This window comes from Barbus barbus (genome assembly GCF_936440315.1).
Source record: "Barbus barbus genome assembly, chromosome: 27".
NCBI lineage: Eukaryota > Metazoa > Chordata > Actinopteri > Cypriniformes > Cyprinidae > Barbus > Barbus barbus.
In genome coordinates, this window is record NC_136755.1 from 21,230,332 (window position 1) to 21,251,538 (window position 21,207).

The following is a 21,207-nucleotide window of genomic DNA, read 5'->3' on the forward strand; positions in this document are numbered from 1 at the left end:
ATAAACATTAATTTAACAACATTAGATGTAACATACAACCCTAATAAACATAACTGATAAGAAAAAACTAAGAAGAAACATAGTTATTTCAAAGAAAAAACGTCAAATTCAAACAGAATTTGAAATGGAAAGCAGGAAATTCTGGGAACGTCAGTTTACGGTTTTTCCCTGTAAATTTTACAGGAACTTTCCGTTAAACATGTAACAGGTTTTTACCGTAGCATTTTCACAGTTTTTTACCGTTAAAATCATGATCATTTTTTACAGTGATAGAGCCACAGAACTTTTTAAGTTTAAGGGAGGTTTAAAAACAAAATATGTTTGTTAGGGAATTAAATACTCAGTTATGATTACAATAATATAGGTTTGTGCCGATACAATTATATATCAATATGTTGTGATCATTTTTCTCACAGTGTTCCTTTGATACAGGGTCCTTATGTTAATATTTTTACTTGTTTATAGATATATTTAAACATCATTTTATACAATTTGTTTAATAAAGAAGCAGGTCATCTTAATAAGCAGGATTTCTTCTTGTATTTGATGTTTTTCTTGAGGTAGTTGACAATACCCGGTTTTTTTGTAATAACAGACAATGTATTCATTCGTTTCTTATTTAAAAAAAATTCTTGACCTATTTTCAGTTGTCACCAATCCAGATCCCAATCTATTTGTAGTGCAGAAGCATTCAGTTGTCCCCCAATTATTATTATTATTATTATTAAGAAATGTATGCTTCTATTCAGCACATATGCATGAAAATGATCAAAAGTAACAGTCAATTTTAATTTCTGTTTCAGTTGGAAACTGAATGGAAAATCAATGGAAAAAATGCTAAATCATATTTATCAATGGAACAAAAAATGTGATTTAGGTAATATGTATCCCACAAAAATATTAAGCAGCACAACCGTTCTCAGCATTTATAATAATAAGAAATCCTTCTTGAGCACCAAATCAGCATATTAAAAATTATTTCTGAATGATCATGTGACACTGAAGACTGGAGTAAATGCTGCTGAAAATTTGGCTTTGCCATCACAGGAATAAAGTATATTTTAAATTATATATAAAAAAGGAAAATGTCTTTTTCAATTGTAACACTATATTTTTCAAAGTGAATGGCAAAAATAATATTTATTTTTAAGCAGCCAGCCAGCAGGGTCTCTTTTTATAGCAAAAACAGATTTAGTAGTTTTCTCTGTATATTATGCTGGTGTAATGCTGCAGAAAATATTTTTTAAAAAGGCTTACACACATCTTTTAGAATTAAGTTGGAACCTCTGGAAGAGTGATGCACGAGTTACCACCATTGTGCCTCGGTAGATCCTGAGGGATTGTCCAAAGTCAAAATTTACTGAACAAGCGTAAGAGAAATGTAAATGTGAAAAAAACCCGATCCAATCTGAGATAACATGACAACTATAAACTAACCATAAAAAGACGTTCTCTACAAATAAACTGTGAATGTTTCATCAAAGAAGTAAACATTGAAGCGGAATGTAACTTGTCTCCCGTGAATTCAGTGGAGCTCTTTTCATGAATGTGATTTTCGGACCATCGCCAGCTCTCACGCGCACACGGCTGCCTTATCCGCACTGTAAATCGATCCGCGGAGCGAGCAAGAGAGATCAGTGTCCCCGTCTGACAGCTCCTGCTTTTTAATTAAACCTTAATACAGAGAGACAAGAACAACAGGGAAATATGAGCAAAGATTTCATTTAGTCCAGAGAGTAACCCCGAGGAATGTTCGCTCTATGAAGAGAGGCAATTATGTGATCAGTTAGAGGCCATTAGGCTGGATTGCGCTGGCGTTTATGATTAAAATGAAAGCAGAGACGGTTACAGTAGGCTGAGGAGCCGAGTGAGCGTGTAGCCTCGCAAACAGAGGTCAGAGCTCATCGCGCTCATGTGTGAATGGGTATCAGACTGTGAGCGAGGGTCAAGAAATCACTGAAGAAACTCGTTCTAGACAGACATCAGTAAACCTTATGGATTTGTCAGGTCTTGCAGTTTAATGACCCAAGCGGATCTGGGTTTTTTGTATCGTTAGTTGTTCCCCTGTTTAATTTGTTAGCTACTATGTCTCATGCACATGTGTTTATACTCATTATAGCACTAAACTGACAGCTTTATCTCAGTCCTTGTTGGTTCATCTGAAACATTTCCACTGTTTGTCCACCAGGGGGCATCCTGATGTACGGGGCCCTAGTGCTGTTCGATCAGGAGTTTGTGCATGTGGTGGCGATCTCCTTCACTGCTCTGATCCTGACAGAGCTGCTGATGGTGGCGCTGACGATCCGCACCTGGCACTGGCTCATGGTCGTAGCTGAACTTATCAGTCTTGGCTGCTACCTCGCTTCCCTCGCCTTTCTGAACGAATACTTTGGTAAGAACTGGAATTTTTTGGATATTCTTATTTTATTTTACATTTTTATTTTATTTTTAATGTAATTTAATTCTGTTTTATTTATTTATATATTAATACATTTTTGTAGTTGTATATACTTTTTTGAATATTATTTACCTACCTTTCTACCTACTCATTTATTCATTCATTCATTTGTTTATTATTTTTAATATAAATTTTTAGTTTATTAATTTTTTAATCTATTCTTAAATTTGACACTTTTTTGGTTTAATTTGTAATATATTAAATAAGTAAATAATAAATATTTATAATAAATGTAAACTAATCAAAAATATATAAATGTTTTATCTATCTATCATTCTATCTATTGTTCTATCGCTCTATCTATTGTTCTGTCTAGCATTATATCCATTGTTCTTTCTGTCTATCATTCTACGGTTATATTCTTCCATCACTGTCGTTTTTATCTGTTAACTATATAATAAATAAATTATATTATTATTTGATTTTTATCTATCTGTCTGTCTGTCCGTCTGTCCGTCTATCCATCTATCCATCTATCCATCTATCCATCTATCTATCTATCTATCTATCTATCTATCTATCTATCTATCTATCTATCTATCTATCTATCTATCTATCTATCTATCTATCTATCTATCTGTTTTATCTGCCTGTTTGTCTGGCTATATAATAAATGAATTCTAGAATTATTTGATTTTTCTCTCTCTCTCTCTCTCAATCTCTCTCTCTAGACTGTTTCCCCTTAAGCTTAAACAAAAGGCCAAAATGAAAATGTTCTCTGTAGCAGATGTCCTGTAGGCTCTGGTTTCAGTGTTCAAACCATACACGCATATATATTTAGTTTAGACTGATGTACAATAACTACAACTTTTAAGCTCTTTCTTCTTCTTTCTCTCCATCTCTGTTTTGTGACTGTGCCTCAGGCATAGGTCGCGTGACCTTAGGAGCTTTCCTGGGTAGGTTTGTCTTTCCCTGTGTTCTCTCTGTTGTTTCACCAACTATCATTTCCTGTCGCCACAAACATGTCCGTTCTCCTCCCTCGGGTTTCAGTCTGGTGTGGTGTGGGCCCCTGGATGAGAAGGAGCCATTCAAATGTGCCCTAACCCTGTGATCACTCATTTTTCAGAACATTCCATCGGTGAAGTGCATCCCATCCACTTCATCTGCAGCCTGAGACTTCTTTTTCATAACGTGTGAAAAAGGTGCCTTGATGTGATATAAACACTTTAACTCTGATTCATTTTCTTCATCTGTTTTGTTTGTCTTCAGATCTTTCGTTTATCACCACACGGGTGTTCTTGTGGAAGGTGTGCGTCATCACGCTGGTCAGCTGTTTGCCGCTCTACATCATCAAATATCTGAAGCGGAAATTCTCCCCGCCAAGTTATTCCAAACTCTCCTCCTAAACTTTCCATATGGTCACATGGTGTCAAAAGGCATGCTGATGCATTGATAAGCACACGTGACTGCTACATCAAACACTTTGAAACTCATCTAATCCTTTTTTTAAATGCTGGATGTTGGTTCACCAAAAAAATGAACAAGCTAACTTCATTTTGTTCTAAACCTTTATGGCTTACAGTCTTTTTTGGGAAACACAAAAGGAGAAGTTAAGCAGAATGTTCATGCTGCTCATCTTAACATCTGCTTTTGTGTTTTATCTGGAAGGAAAATCCTATATGTATGGATTCTATGGAATGACACAAAGTGAGTAATTAATGACCAAACATTCATTTTTGAATAAAACCATCCCAGCTACAAATGCCTAGAAGTGCTTTATGATGCTGTTTATGTGTGCTTCATGAATGCTTTTTCAGTGATTTGTGCGTATATATATATATATGGACTTTGCCATTATAAACTAATATTTCTGTGCTCATCATGTTTCTGCACTTAAAGATAGTGGGACAGTTGTAGGACAAAATGGTGAGTAGTATTGAGTACTTGAAGAGGCTAAAGCACAAAAAAGATCAAGATAGAAATAAAAAGAAACCAAAGGGTGTTTAGGCACCCACACTGGAATGACGGGACCAATCCTGTCACTTTTTACTTACCGTAAATGTACATGAAGGAAAAATCAGCATTACGTGTTTTTTATTGGATATATGATAGCTTTTTATAGTTTGTTTTTTTTATTGGTGGTATGTAATGATGTTAACAATTTCATGATAAAGTTTCAACTATAATTAACCTTTCATCATTAGTATTATCACACCCATCAGCACTTTCCCTTCTGGCACATTCTGTATTATTAACTTTATTAATAAGTGGTTGTGATTGGAGTGTTCTGATTGCATGAGTTGTGTTCGGACAGCTCTGGTTGCCTGTTGTGCTGTGGCTGCTCCTGACATACGATCCTGCTGCAAAACTGTGTAAATGTAAACCAGAGCACAGCTTGTGTTATTACAGCAGGAACTATTTGTTCTGGGAACAACGGTCCTCTCAACCTGACATTCTAAATGACATTGTATATGACTTGATATTTGACAAATCAAACTTGATTGATTGCATGACTTGATTGACTTTTATTATTATTTTGACACCATCGAAACAAGACATGAATGTAGGTTTTTTGTTGTTGGATTGGTGTTACAAATGAATGACTTTTTTAAGATCGTAAAAAACCGCAAACAAAGTATTTGGATGTTCTAGCTGCTTAGTTATACATGCTCATGTTTGCTTTTCTTAAAGCAACCTATGGCACTCGCTCATCAGCAGTTATGTTTTTATAGACAATGACACCTCGCAATCAGCCATTTATGTTGGAGTTTTACCATTTTTTTTAGGACATTCACAGGAAATACTGCACTAGTTTTGTCCCTTGATTGTGCTGACGGTGTAAAGTTGGCTCAATAATGTGTAAGATCATCCTGCCTTATCTTTATAGACCAAGTCAGCTGGAATGAGGAATGAGTTTTATCATTCACTTTATTTTCTATATTGAGTGTGTGTTTACAATACTGAATGAGACAATGCCAAGTACACATGTGCCCTACGCTGTTCCTTTCTGGTGGATTTCCTTTCTGCTTTTAAGACATTGAGTTGTACTGTACTCAGGAAAACCACTATCTGATTTCTTCTGCTGTATATATAAACCATTAATTAACCCTGTGACAGACCTAACAACAATAGCTTACTTATTATTTGTTTGAGTATTTTGCTTTTGTTTCTCCGGCATTTTTCTATTGACTGATACATGACTATAAAATGTGATGTTTTTGTGTTGTTACTGCGACTGCAGCCGCTGCTTCTGTTAGCGTATTTTCTCAATGTCATCAGCACGGTGGTTTCAGCAGTATAATTGAACATTTTAATGATATTGATGTCTGAATAAAGAGCAATATGTTTCCAAATGGTCTGGTGGGTGCCTCCTTTAAGTCTGAATGATTTTAGTGATTTGCTAATATATCATGTCTGCATATTTCGTATCACTTTTAAGTATATTGATGTTAAACCAGTAAAGGTACAAATGCATTTTTGATATGCAAAATAAAACTATAGTATCTAATTGGTTTGTCAAGTGTTCATTTGATTTTATTAAGCCCAACAATTCAACTCTTTTTCTGAAGATACTGTAAGAATGGTTGAACGGTTTTATTCTTTAATTTATAACTAAACCAGCATTGGTTACAAGCTTGCAAGCCCCTAGAAAGTTAACAATTAATGGTAAATTAATTTGTAACTTGATTATTTGTTAATGTATTTATGTACGTATTTTATCATTTAATTAAAACAATGCTCAATAGATGGTTGTAAACAAAAAAAAATGCTTCATATTAGAATTTGAATAACAAGGGAGTTAAAGGTGAGTACAAAAAAATAAGTTCTTAAAACACTGACCCTTTGTTGAAAATAAAATTTGCTTACTATTTTAAAGTTTCAGGCCCCCCTTTTACCCCAATCATGGAAAGTGCCATTTCATGTTGAAAGGACATGAGAAGCTATGACAAACAACCATGAGAGGGCGCAGTTTGGGTGAGTATAACCTTGTCTTCACAATTATTTGTATGCTTTGCTTCTAACCACTAGAGGGCGGCATTTACACAGTATTTACGTCACAGAAAACACGTTGGGCCCACATGGAAACTACATGTACTGGAAAGATTGCAGTTCAACATTAGGCTTTCAGAGTTGTGACTCTAGTTAAAGCAATGCATATCTTTATTGAAAAACTCGACTGAATTAATTCATAGTGTACTTTTTCATTATGCAAAATGTTTTGGGTTTCTTCTCGATATTCTTGGCACCGTCTGTATAACATAGCCTCAACAAGGACCTTTAAAAATATATAGACTTTTATGTGTGCACAAGAAACCATTAAACTTAGCATATAGGACAATGCACACTGAGCCACCTATTGTGCCATCAGCCCATTTTGTGGTGTGGTTTCTTGGCCGCTGCAGAGTATGCATTAAAGAGACCTAAGGTCTTGAAACATGACATACTGCCCTAAAGAAATTAATTTTTAACACTTTTTTTACAATACCATTTTTTATAGACCCTTGAACTTGGCAAATAGTACAATGCACAGAGCTGTGTTATGCCATCAGCCATCCCATTTAATGTCATGGTTTTTCTACCGCCGCAGAGGATGTGCTAAATTGGACATCAGGCCTTGATATTAGAGGTACTACCATAAGGAAAGACTAATTTTAGCAAGCAGATCTCTATTAATTCATATGCATCCATGCTCTTGCTTTATAGTAAGATGGCAGTGATGCACAAAGGAAATAAGTTATATACAGGTAGAAATTGTAATGTGTAAGTTACACACACTCACACATTTTTTATGTAATTTAATGTAGTTCCTGTAATGGCAAAACTGACTTTCAGCAGTCATTATTCCAGCCTTTAGTGTCACATGATCCTTCAGAAATCATTGTAATATGCTGATGTGCTGCTCAAGAAACATTTCTTATTATTATAAATGTTGAAAACAGTTGTTCTGCTTAATATTTTTGTGCAAACATAAAATTTGATTAAAAGAAAGTTCAAAAGAACAGTATTCTTTAATAGAAAACTTTTAGTGACAGTATAAATAACTTTTGATCAATTTAATGCATATTTGCAAAATATTTTTTATTTTTTTCAAAGAAAGTACTGACCCCAAACCTTTGAACTGTAGTGTGTGTAATATACACATTATTTAATTTGTTTTATTTCATTCATTTTCATATAAAATGTGTAAAACCGTAATAATAAAGAACGATCAGTTGTGTCCAAACCTTTGACTGGTAGTGTATATTGTACTTACTGAGATAATAAGCCTTGAAGCAAAGACAATATGTTATCAAGCCCTCCACCCAAACTCACCCACACACGCTTCGCAGAGCAGGAAACGCGTGGTTTACAGCGACCCCGTGCTAGATTTGATGGTCCACTGGCACTAACATGCCAGGAAGCTTTCTCTTTCATCTTATCTCTCTCTCTCTCTCTCTCTCTCTCTCTCTCTCTCTTCCTCCCTTCCCCTTCTCTCTATATCTCTATCTACCTTTCCTCACTTGTACATCAAAACTCAATTTTGCTGTGCCAGCTTTTGCTTAAAATTACTCAAATCCGCTGCACGTGTCAGTATGGAGTCTCCACCCTTTGATGTGTTTGTGTGCCAGACATTTCCGCAAAGGTGGTGGGGCAGTTGTGGTGTTTTATCAGCCACATGTGGGGCACAACAAGCGTCACACTGTTTTGCTACTGCCTCAAGTGTATCTGTTTTTCCAAAGCATTGTGTTTCCTGTATAGGTGGACACAGATTCGAGATACGCCTTTAGCTAAGCACTTTCTTACATTGATGAAAACCTTCAGCTGTGCTTATCGGCGATTATTTCTACAGTGTAAAATCCACAGCCTGTCTATCAATATATCCTTGCTTTTTATATTTTATATGTTTGTTTATTTTTCTCATTCTTAAAAATGAGGGGTTTGGGTTTGTGATTTTTATCTCTGTCTGTCTGTCTGTCGTTTTGGCTGTTAATCGTTCTATCATTCTATCCATATGTGTCATTCTATCAGTTATCTGTCTGTCTATCTATCGTCTGTCTATCAGTCGTTTTTTTGTCTGTTAATCGTTCGGTCATTCTGTCTATTGATTTGTCATTCTTTCATCCCTCCATCCGTCAAACGTTCTAGCATCTATTTATCTGTCTGTCTGTCGTTATGTCTGTTAATCGTTCTATCATTCTATCTATCCATGTCTCGTTTTATCAGTTGTCTGTCTGTCTGTCTGTCAGTCAGTCGTTTTTTTGTCTGTTAATCGTTCGGTCATTCTGTCTATTGATTTGTCATTCTTTCATCCCTCCGTCCGTCCATCCGTCAAATGTTCTAGCATCGATCTGTCTGTCTGTCTAATCGTTCTATCATTCCATCTGATAATAAATTATAATACAACTATTTGATATACATGAACAAAATAATGTAAAAATTATGATTTTTTTCTTAAATCTTGTTTTTATGCTGTTCAAATGTTTCAGAATATAAGACCGAAAGGTGCTATGTGTTTAAAAGTATTGGTTTGATGGTTAATTACTTTTACCCAATTTCATTGTGTCACATGAAACTTGGGTAATTTATTCTCAGGGACAGCATTTGCTCAATACCACTCTCTTAAAAATCGATTGGAATGACTTTCCTGCCGTTTGTTGCTCAACTCGCAGTGTTGTGGATAGGTTAGTCGCTGTTGTGTCTGGGCCCCAGAGTGGAGCTCTGGGCAGAGGGTCTGTGTTTGCTCACTCAGCCTGTGGGAGCCCCTGAAATCCCTCCCCTCTGGAACACAGCCACGATTGCCGGGCAACAACCTTACACAACAGGAAACAGACTTGGGGATTCCGTCACTGTGCCGAGTCAAAGAGAGCATTCAGTGGAGACAGGAAGCCCCCAGGTACAGCAGGGGGCAGGTCTATAACCAAGGCCATGTCATGTAAATACCACCTCAAATTGCTGTTGCTGTTTCTACTTTAAGCACTTTATATGTTCATCAGCTTACTTTTAAATGTGGTCTAGATTTTATGACATGGACTCATAAGGCACATCGTAAAAAGACTAAAATAACACATTTGATTGCAATGCCGTTGTGACGCAAAAAACAACATGCTTTTCTTGTACTACATTGTCATCTTCATGTGTTTTCAACCTGCCTACACTAAAAAAAAAAAAAGTTGAGCCAACTTAAAATTTTAAGGCAACCAGCTTCAGCAGATTTTTGAGTTCTCTCAACGTATTTTTGTAGGAGATTCTCTCAACTTTTTGTTGTATAAACTTAAAACAACAAATTGAGAAAACTCAAAAATCTGCTGAAGCTTCAAATTTTAAGTTGGCTCAACTTTTTTTTTTTTTTTTTTTTTTTTTTTTACAGTGTAGCAATGGTCAAATCAGAATCAGAATCAGAATCAGAATGAGCTTTATTGGCCAAGTATGTTTACACATACAAGGAATTTGTTGTAGTGACAGAAGCTCCACAGTGCAACAGAAAGACAGTAACAGGACAGGACACAGGTAATGAAACAAAATAACAGGAAATAGCCAATAACCAATGTACAAAGCAGCAAAAAAAATACACAATATATAATATATAATATAGGCGACTATGTATGTACAGGTGAAGTATGTGCAAATTAGAAATGAGAAAATAAAATAAGTGAGTGTGGTGAATGGATAATGTATTAGTTGTGTGTTCTACGTTTATTTATTGAGTGTTCATGAGATGTATTGACTGAGGGAAGAAACTGTTCCTGTGTCTGGTCGTTCTGGTGCTCAGAGCTCTGTAGCGTCGACCAGATGGTAACAGTTCAAAGAGGTTGTGTGCTGGATGTGAGGGGTCCAGAGTGATTTTACCAGCCCTTTTGCTCACTCTGGATAAGTACAGTTCTTGGAGAGTGGGGAGGGTTGTACCATGATACAAATTTAACCCATGATACATATTTTCAGTTGCTCATGGAGCCCTAGTCATCAACTTCTGCATCCAGACTGGGTTTTATCTGTTTTATCTATTAAGGAAAGAAAAAAAATCCCTGGAACCTTGAGGTCTTTTCCAGAAGACCACCATCAAATCAGCGTCATTCCCAGTATACTCACCCACAAATATGATGATAAGACCTGCCAGCCAGACGGAACAGTGACTTGTAAGAAGAGGTGAGTGGACCTATGACATCAGTGACTCCCCTTTTCTTGACCAATCACGGCACAGACAGAGAAACTGTCGGGTGCACATGGGGGTTGAATGTGGTTTTGGTTTATTTTAACAACTTTTAAACGCTGACACATCATTAGTGATGCACATGCATATTATGATTCATGCCGTTGTTATAAGTGTGCAGCCTTTTTTAAACATCTTCGAGACAGACGATTCAACATCTGTGGCATTAGTTATGGACTCGCGTTACATAGCCCCACATGTCTTTGCTGTCTGTGGCGTGCCATGCATGTATACATATAATAGGACACTGCCATCAATGTATCCTGTTTGGAAACATAATTTGTCATTTGTGTATTCTTGAAAACCTTATAGAGTAAACACAGCAGTGCATCATGCTGACACACGAGCCATGCTAACTACATTAGTACTCATTGTATTATCATTAGTGCTAGTAGTTCTTGAAGTCGTAAAGCCACTGCCACTCCTGTTCATAGCAGTTAATAAGGTGTCTTTGGAATATAAATGAGAAAATTATGAGTAAATTTCATGTCCCAGTGTTGCAGTGGTAGTAAACTGGCTGACCTGCCTTAGGGGGCGTCTAATGAATTATTACACCAGGCTCTGGAATACTCTATGCTGATTGGTCAATCACGCCATCCAGTGATCTGCTATTGACCTTGACCATGGCAACTCGTTCTCCTCTCAACCATGTAATGGAAACTTACGGAACCTAAAAAATAAAAAAGATAATAATAAAATAGATAATGTTTTTTGCTCTTTATATCTGACAATTATTTTCTTGCAGTTCTGAGGAAAAAGCTAAAACTGCGAGATATAAATTCACAGTTCTGAGAAAAAAAAAGTCTTGTGAGTTTATAAGAAAAGTCAGAATTGTGAGATAGGGCCTATATAATGTGAGATATAAAAAGGAAGCAAGCTTGTTTCCACCGGTAAAAAAACAGGTAATTGCAACCTATTATCATATACGGTTCGTACTTTTTACTTTTTATTTCTTCTTTAGCCTATATCTTGCAATTTTGCATTTATCTTAAAAATTATGACAAACTCAGAATTACGAGATATAAATGTGTAACTGTGAAATAAGTCGCAACTACCTTTTTTATCTTTGTATTCCATGGTGGAAATAAGCTTCCAATAGAAACCAGCACTAATTTCAGAGTGATTTCAGTAGCACAAACCCCACCCCATAGCCGATTCCAAAGATTTCACTAGTCTTGTCAGTCCCTTCCCTAAACTTTAATCTTAACCTTTGGTGTGATCTGATCTATCTGGACTTAACCAATGAAGTCTGAACTTTTCTTGATAGGAGACTGCACGAGCTGACCAATGAAACTGGCTGGGGGGCGGGGTTTGCTCCTAGGGTTCTCATTTCATAGAAGAGCTCATTTGCAACTGAAGGCATCTTGAGTCCAAAATCACCCCCTATATCCTTATATAGTGCACTACTTGATAGCATAGCCATTTGTAGCAGTGTCCAAAACCATAATGGACATTATCGAGTACGCTCATTCAGTCCCACAATAACAAGTGTGCAGCCCATATACACTCTGCTAGTGCCTAAGCACTGTCAAGGTCACGCTGAAGTCCTGTGTCTTGGCAGAGGCTGCATCCATATGACCTCAGAGGACTTTAAAATTTATGTCTGTGATATTGTTGCAATGTTTGTCTTATTGATTGACCTGTTGTTTTATAATTAGTAAATGTTTTAAGATAATTATTGAAACAAGGATTATTGGACAACGTTTTACAAGAAAAAACTACTTCAAAAGTCGTTTAATTCAAAGTGTTACTTGCCATTTCTTTATAATTATTTGTGAAAGTTCCTCGCAGTTGAAGTGAAAGTTGTTTTGAAGTAAATCCCACACCATTTTTTCCAGTGTAACATTTTAAAATGAATTAAAAACACAAATCGTTATTTCACATCCATGTATTTGTTTATTTGGTAAGTAACCATGTAATAAGAGGAATTATGTCCAGTACAGTCATCCCTGATGTCGTTTTAGATCTAAATCTATTAACAGGCAACAAAAGGTCTTTGTAGGGACCACAAAATACACCAGGTTTTTGGCATACTGTACTGCAAAGCTGAGACGAACAAAATATCCGGAACTGTCCGGCTGGTGCTTAAAAACCCCTGCCCCTCAACAACGGGCAGACAGAGTGGAAAAACTACAGGCCAACTGACGTAGAACTAGGCGCACGTCAATCAGCACAGTTAACACTATTTATTACCTTCAGCCTTTCAGCTGTGTTTACTGCGGCACGCAGCTCGCTTTCACATTGCTGGGGAGGATAGGGAGGCCCTGCCCACATCCCCTCAAGCCCACTTAGGGCCCCTAACCAGTGGGTGAGAGCTTTCCATGAGGTCAAACAAATACATTTGACCCACAGAACAGCAGGAGAGAGAGGACTGTAAGAGAGGGTAATGGCACAATTACCATGTTCCCATGATGAAAGAAACAGCTAGTGTTTCATAAATGCACTAATTCCTGATGCAATTATATATCATCCTGTGCGTGTGGGGTGAAGGCTATTTGGCTCTCTTTTGTTACTCGACCTGGATGAATTCTTAGTGAGGGCAAATACTGTGCAGCTACTGTAAAACATGACCATGTCATTAGAGAGCTGGCAAAAGGCACATCAAAAAAGCCATTTATTTGCCTAATAGAAGCAAAACCGTATGCAATGTGTAAACCTTTGAGCACGGATTGACTATGATACTGTATATGGAGATGCAATTCTTTGTGCAGAGATTGAAAATACAAACTTATTTTGGGTCTGGAAAACGGGCTTGCATTAAGTTTAGGGTTATTGGCATGGGAATGGTGACTTGCATTTTGAAACCTTTCACATGGAAATAATGCAAAAAAAAATGCAAATATGCATCACTATTATGATAGTACATGTCACTATTTACAATGGGGTGCTAATTAAGATGCATGTTTTCAATAGTAAGTACAAATACTGTTGTGTGGTGCAGTATGAGAATCCAGCACTAATGCAAACATTTCTGCCATCATTTATTGGCTTCAAGAAAGTCCTAGATGATTCCTGATGACGCAGCGAATCGAGCCCCACTGGAAAGTTGCCAAAACCGAAATCATAGTTCCCGGGCTGCCAACAGCACCTTGTGATTTTCAGATCCCATTTCCCTGCACTGTAATGTCCTAAAAAAAACAACCAGAGCTGTTAGTCTGTTTATTAAATCACTATCAACGCACAGCATTGCTACGTGACGAGTCTCACAGAGACTGTATTTGTGTCTATTAATGGGACAATAGAAATTATTAACATGATAATGGCTTCTTAAACTGCCTTTGTTTTTCAAAACAGCCACATTTGATTTCTGTTTCCAGTAGCAGCACATGTGAACACACTGGCTCTTTCGCCTTTTTTGCATTTCATTATTGTTGATTGCCTATTCGTAAGTTAATCTTTATTTTTATTAGGCTCGGTCTGAAAGTTTTGATCAAGAATCGGACTGAATAAATGATATCAGACTGAATCGGTAAGAGCAGCTCTGGGGTTAACCGGATCATGTCAGATTCGCAGTGATTCGGGTTAGTACCGACTCCTTGAACTGAGAGCCGACTCCTGCGATGGTTGACTCGTTGAGAACCAAACCTGAGAAGAACTGACCGTGAAAAGTAAGTTTAATAACATACATTTTGACAACTTTATATCTAAACATAATGGTTTTTATTAGCCTAAAACGTGCAAAAAATATTCAGCTAAAAGATATCATTATTTATTATAAATGCAATTTTTTTTATTCGGCTTTGTTTTATTAGCTGAATCGTGGCTGTAATATGAAATTACAATAAACATCATTTAAAAAAGCTTCATTAAAAAAAAACAAAAAAAAAAAAACCAGCATCACCATAAACAGCGATATATTTGCCTACACATGACTCAATTGGAACGTTTTAGTGAATGTAATAATAGGCCTATTCTATACCGGGATGTCAGACAACCGCTGAATCATACAAACTGTTCAAAAGAACCGATTCGCAGAAATGAGTTGGACTTTCCTTCTCTAGCAGATGCGCATGCGCACACGCCGGCTCATTTGCCTCGGGCTTCGACGGCTCCACATCTGGAAATGTTGAGGAGAGAATCCCTCTCTTCATCTGCTGTCGAGCTTGAGACGTGGTGCCTGCGTCACTCCATTGAGAGGCGGGGCTTCACGGAGGTGTTTCCCGGCTTTATATAGATACAGGACCTTTCCATCGCAAAGCAGTGCGTCACCAGAACCCCTGGAAACTAACATGCAAGTCCAGAATAGAAAATATAACGAGTTAGACAAACTGTATTAAAACAATATCCATAAATTTTTGCGTTGTTATTGCATGCGCTTTTAAGTGTTGTAGCCTACTGAATCATCTGAGCTTTCAAATCATTTACACAGTTCTCTCGTGACTGGAATACACCTTTATTGCGGTAGAAGTGAACGCTTTTATCACAGATATTCTGGACTTGTCTGTACATTGGGAAATAAAACGCTCATCGGACACTGTCGTGCGTTTTGGGAAAGTGCGTTGAACTTGTGAGTTCACTCTACACTTCGCAAGCATGAAATCCGCAGAGGAAGGTAACGTATTAAAATGATTAAATGCATCCACTCACACTGTGTCATATTTCACGCCAATGTGTTTCTGTATTGTTATTTTAATCTAAGTTTTATTGAATCTATTAATACAGATTCACGCACGTTTGCTTATGAATTTACCTTTTGTGATGATTAAATCGTGCACGAACTTCTATCTGTTACTAAGGGAAATACTTTATAGAAAATATGGGCATTTGAATTTCTCTGCATGGATTTACTGTGCCACAGTTTAAAATAATAATAGTGTATCTGATCACCACCCCAATCCAATAGTATATTATATTTATAGCCAAATAAATAAGCTAGTGTTATCTTTCTGTGTTCATTATAGATAGGACTTTGGTAAGTTGTGTTACAACCCTCCCCATATCATAGTAGCTCATTTCTGATTGGTTATTGGTGGTGTTACAGCTTGCCCAGCTCTACTGCTCTGTTGTTAATGTTTATTCAGTCTTTTTTATTTCTGGTCTAGTGGAATTAATGTTATTTCTTATTTAATCAACGGGCTGAATGGGTTTTTCTCAGTTTAAGAGACTTCAGTTGGGAGTGGTGGGCGTGACGAATATGAATAAGCAGGGATGTTATTTAGATTGTGGGTTTTTGCATCCCTTTCTTTGCAGCAACTGTGCATTTTACAAGATAGTTCATAACGATTAGTTCATAACGACAGCTCTACTAAAACAAAACAAGTTCTCATATTTTCTGCTGAGGAAAGTAACTTTAAACCGGCCTTAAGATGGTTTCCTGGTCTTTACTGGTTTAAGATGGTCTACTTAGCTGGTCTCCTAACTTGACCTGCTGAAATGTGCCCAAAAGCCTTTTAAATCCAACCAGCAAACCAGCATAATCATGCTGAGAGACCAGCAAACCTGCTTAGGCTGATTTAAGATGTTTTATTTCAGCGGGGTTGCTAATATACTTTTAATAATCAGCAATTTAGTACTTTTATTTATTTTTTTAAGCTATCAGAATCACATAGTGTATACTTACGGCTTGCTTACAAAAATCTAATATGTAGTTGTTAACTTGATTCAAAACGATACATACATTAAGGATACATTAGCATGCTATCAGTATCCAGGGTGCTTTGTTGCACTGTGGTCACATTTTCAAGTATCCATGTTTTAAATCATCCTCTAAAGTAGCGAGAAATCGTTGCAAATTTTATTGCAAGCAGAGCCAGTAGTGACTATGTGCCAGTTTGGGCTAACTTACGTTACATATTTTTCCACCAGGTTGGACTGACTGACTACAGTGACTCGCTCAACTCATCTGTGTTTTTTTTTTTCCATTTTTGCACCGATTATTCATTACAAGAATATATATCTGTTAATATAGCTGAATAGACAAAAACTTTGATAGGCCAGATGATGTATTACTACTGGGTTTTTTTAAATGTTCTAAAAGATTTTAGATAAGCTACAAGTATTCTAAAATGTGAAAGTGGTCAGTGAATCATCTCCAGGAAGCTCTAACCATTATGTTTTGGAATATTTAAAAAAAAATTCTGGACAAGACATTTCGTGTTAGTCATCTTGTATTGGCCTATACATTGCATAGACGCAAATGATTGCCCCTGTTTTTCAACAGAGATTGCTTATGAGTATTGTTTTTCCGTCTGGTTTTGTCGTCAGGAAGATATTTTTAACGCTTTGTTATTTTTGGCCTGGTATTTGTGTATCACTCACCTTGCTTCCTCTGCAGAGGTTGTGGCTTTTAACCACTAAAGTTTTTGACTCTTGAAAAAAAAAAAGGGTCATTTGTTATTGCCCTTTTATACCAAATGGCAGTTCTTAAAAAAAGAAGAAAATTTATTAGATGTGGATGATTGGAAAAGCAACAGTCTTCTTACAATACTCTGTGCACAAGAAATATATTTTGCACCTATTCTCTTTGATCTCAATAGCTTATTTTTAGTTGCAGCACCTCATGAAAATGTGATTGCTCCTTACAGATGCATACGGTTACAGCCAAAACACCAGCATCTCATTACCTCTGAGCAGCCTCTGCCCACCCTCCCAGTACCACAATCTCCAGACCAGCCCTTCCTTGTCGATATCCATCAGTCAGCCGTCCTCGTTCTCCCCTCAAGATGACATGAGCTCAGTGGGTTACTTCCAAACATCCGGCACCCGGTCCAACGGAGCTCCCACGCTGGAGAGCCCACGCATTGAGATAACAGCTTACGGGCAGTTCTCCGAGGACGAAGTGGAGGACAACAGCGTTCCCGTGGCCAAGCGAGTCAATTCCATAGTGACATTAACTTTGCCAAGTGTCGACGGTTATCGTGACCCCACCTGCCTGAGCCCTGCGAGCAGCGTGTCTTCCCGTAGCTGCCATTCAGACGCTTCATCATACGAATCAGGCTTTTCGTACAACTACGACAACTCGCCGCAGAACTCGCCCTGGCAGTCTCCCTGCGTCTCCCCAAAAGGATCCTCATCTCTGCAGTCCTGCACCCTCGGTCCTTCTCCACGCCATTCTCCGTCCGGTTCTCCCCGTACCAGTATCACCGACGACAGCTGGGTGGGCACCCGAGGCTCGCGACCGAATTCTCCTTGTGGCGGTAAACGGAAGTACAGCTTCAACGGTGGCCCATCGCACAAGTACCATCCATACTCGCCGAATCAGTCCCCGGGGCCATCGCCACAAACTTCGCCCCGTCTCAGCGTGACTGAGGACACCTGGCTACCCAACACCAACCAGTACACCAACTCCGCCATTGTCGCCGCCATTAATGCCCTCACCACAGATGGATTAACAGATCTCGGGGAGGGGATCCCTTTGAAGTCCCGCAAGACCGGTCTGGAGCACAGCGCTTCGATGAACCTGAAAGTAGAACCAGGTGGAGAGGAGACAGGATCCCTGGAGCTTTGCCAGGAGGACTTCTCCTCCGCACGCCTGCCCTTCAAAAAAGAGACCTACTGCAGTGGCTTCTTGGATGTGCCCCAACACCCATATTGGTCCAAGCCGAAGCCTTACATCAGGTTGGTAGCATGAAAGAATTTCTTTCATATTCCAAGTAGTTCAGTCATTTATCTGTGCTAACCAAAGTTTTCTCTTTCTTCTTGCCTCGTTATTGGATTCTCTCACTCTTATTCTCGAAGTCCATCGCTGCCTGCTCTCGACTGGCAGTTGCCTTCCAGTTCAGGGCCGTACAGACTGCAGATTGATGTCCAACCCAAGTCTCATCACCGTGCTCACTACGAGACTGAAGGCAGTAGAGGGGCTGTAAAAGCACTAGCGGGAGGGCATCCAGTGGTCCAGGTATAAGTTCATAAACTCTCAGAAAAATAGTTCACCTAAAAATGAAATGTCTGTCATCATTTATTAACCGTTATGTTCTTCCAAACCTGAATGACTTTCTTCTGTGGAATTCTGCTTTTGTCCATAATATGAAAGTCAATGGGGTCCAAAACAACAATGGACAGCAATGACTTTCATTGTATGGACAAATAAATATTGAGGCATTTTTCAAAATATTTTTTTGTGTTCCACAGAAGAAGCAGGTTTTGAAAGACATAATAAGAGATAAATAATAACAGAATTTTCTTTTTTGTTGAACTGTCCTATCAAGTCTTAAAGTGGTAATTCACCACTATCAATGTGGGCTTTTAACAATAATGTTTTAATAACTGCAATTGACAGCTATAAAGGGATATCTGGGTGCAGGTAAGAGTAAACATGATTAGTTTAAATGTACTACCAACATTGTAACAATACAAAGCTGGTGTATACCAAGTATACCAAAAGCTGCAGGCTCAGTTTTAACTAGGATAATGCAGAAAATGTTAGTTTGCAATATAAGTCCTCTAGGTTCGTCATTGCATTGCATAACATACAGCTCAAAATTGTGCTAAATTTTTGGGCATTGTTTTTTTTTTTTATTATTATTGTTTTTGAAAGTAGTCTCTCATGCTTACCAAGGCTGTATTTTTTGATCAAAAACACAGTAATAACACAAATATTTAGAAATACTATTACAGTTTAAAATAACTGTATTCTATTTGAATATATTTTTAAATGTAATTTATTCCTGTGATGGTAAAGCTGAATTTTCAACCGCCATTACTCATTGTCTTCAGTGTCACATGATCCTTCGCAAATCATCTAATATGCTGATTTCTTATTATCAATGCTCAAAACTTTTTTACAAAAATGCAAATTCAAAAGAACAGCATTTTTATTTGAAATGGAAAAAATCTTACTGACCCTAAACTTATTAGTAGTATTGTGTATATATACACTTAATACTATAGCTGTCCTTCATTTGGGAGATTTTCACAGAATGTCTTATTTTTAACCATTTTTAGTCAACATCCTCTCCATGATGTGTCACAGTGGTATATATTCTCTCTCATTGTTTTTGTTTTTGTTGACGTAAGGGAACTTCCTTATATTTGTTTTCCCTCAAGTCATAGTGACACACTGTGATTTAAATGCTTATATTGTTAGTTTTACTGCCATGTCCAAGTTCAGGAAGCGTGAGAGAAGTACTGCTTATATTTCTCAAGACCACAGTGTCGTGGTGTCAATCCGTTCCGCTCAACAGACACTGGTGAGTCACACACCTCATTTGATGTCGTAGCTTATTCATGGGGATTCACTGCACAAGTTGGTTGCAGATGCTCCCTAATGGATAACAGAATTCCTAAAGACAGGATTCGTGGGTTTATCTGTAAAAAAAAAAATGACTGTGGTTGGACGTGACACTTGGGGTATGCTAACCACAGTCTCCACGGCCGCTTTATTTACTAAAATCGCCGTTAAAGGTGAATTCAACATTTCGAATTACATCTGTGGCTGCTGGGTACATGGATTCAAAATAATGAGGTGCTAATGATTGTGAACACGTGGCTCAGTGCGACTCCCGTCTGAAAAAACAAGGTCCTCTCACTCTCGTGTTTTATTTTTTTTCAAATTCATTGCCGTTTCCGGCCCAGTACACAGACTGCCTTTTGTTTAGCTGAAGGTCCTTGTACTGCACTGACATCATGTGCAACAGCATCGTGTGGAGGCGTCCAGTCTCCGCTGCACACAGTTCTGGCAGGCAAGTAAAAGGGGAGTGTTCGAAGAAGCCTCAAACAAGCTTGTCCTATTCTGTAAACCATCAGATTAGAGAGCACTCTCAGCTGCACATGTTCTTCTTTTAGTGTACGGCACCTCCCTTCATGCTCTGTCACCACTGATGTACTCAGTGTGCGAGTTATTTTGTGACCTTCAGCGGAGTTGTTAAAAGCACTTTGGCAGTCATTTTTGGGTGGTATTGAAGCATTTCAATTAAAATTCACAAACCAAATAGACTTGTGGCCACTATAATTTGCATTCTGATCTGAACGAATTAGCTGTATTTTCAGTATTTTAAGCACCTACTTTATGTATTCCCATAACTATGTGAGTCACTACAGCCTCGGAGTTAGTCTTAGACCACCCTCCTCCTCCCTTATGTCTCTCCACTCGGGGTTTAGTGGTTTTTGGTGGTCAGGATCTCTGTACCCAGGCTGCTAGAGCCCCTCTCTCTCCCCCTACTCGGGTTCCTGGTGGTTTCTGTCAGATTTTTTGTATCCTGGATGCAGTTTGACCACATGCGCCATCGGATTGACGGTAGACGTGAGTGTGTAGCCTCTGAAGTAAGCCTGCTGCACCACAGCTATGTGCTTCCACGTCTGCGCTTAAGTCTCTCGGGAAGCTAACTTCTCAAAGAACAGCTCTGTCAACAAAAATCACCGCCATAACTGGAAGAAGTGACGAAATCCCTAAATATAGGTTTAGTTTGTACGAGCAGTGCTTCCACATTTATAATATTCAGACTGGTTTTATCTCATAGGCCTACTGTGACTGGGATGATCTTTATTACTTTTTTTTATTGAGTACTGCTAGTAGAGTTTTTTGTTTGGTTGAGTATTTTTAGGACTTATTTTATTATGGTAATGGGTCTCATTTACTAACAACTGCATTCTCAAGTGTTCTTGCTTAAGTGTGCAAAAGGGTGTAGACATTTGTTATTTTCCTCAGTATTACGCTTAAAGATAAACTCCTTTTAGATAGACT

At 37.9% G+C, this 21,207-nt stretch overlaps 2 protein-coding genes across 3 annotated transcripts in view; both read left to right on the forward strand.

Annotated features, from left to right (window-relative positions):
- LOC306847528 (putative phospholipid-transporting ATPase IIB) overlaps positions 1 to 5,754 on the forward strand; it is a 56,358-nt gene extending 50,604 nt beyond the window's left edge. The window contains exons 28-29 of the mRNA XM_079381497.1: positions 2,189 to 2,392; positions 3,668 to 5,754. Coding sequence (XP_079237623.1) covers positions 2,189 to 2,392; positions 3,668 to 3,804 — 341 coding nt within the window. The 3' untranslated portion in view covers positions 3,805 to 5,754. The remainder of the gene's footprint in view (positions 1 to 2,188; positions 2,393 to 3,667) is intronic.
- Positions 5,755 to 14,733: 8,979 nt separating this feature from the next.
- The window catches only part of LOC306846791 (nuclear factor of activated T-cells, cytoplasmic 1-like), a 45,185-nt gene continuing 38,711 nt past the window's right edge, over positions 14,734 to 21,207 (forward strand). For both annotated transcript variants that reach the window (XM_079380403.1, XM_079380404.1), the window contains exons 1-3: positions 14,734 to 15,138; positions 17,111 to 18,143; positions 18,264 to 18,423. In XM_079380403.1, the coding sequence (XP_079236529.1) occupies positions 15,120 to 15,138; positions 17,111 to 18,143; positions 18,264 to 18,423 (1,212 nt within the window). In that variant the 5' untranslated portion in view covers positions 14,734 to 15,119. The remainder of the gene's footprint in view (positions 15,139 to 17,110; positions 18,144 to 18,263; positions 18,424 to 21,207) is intronic.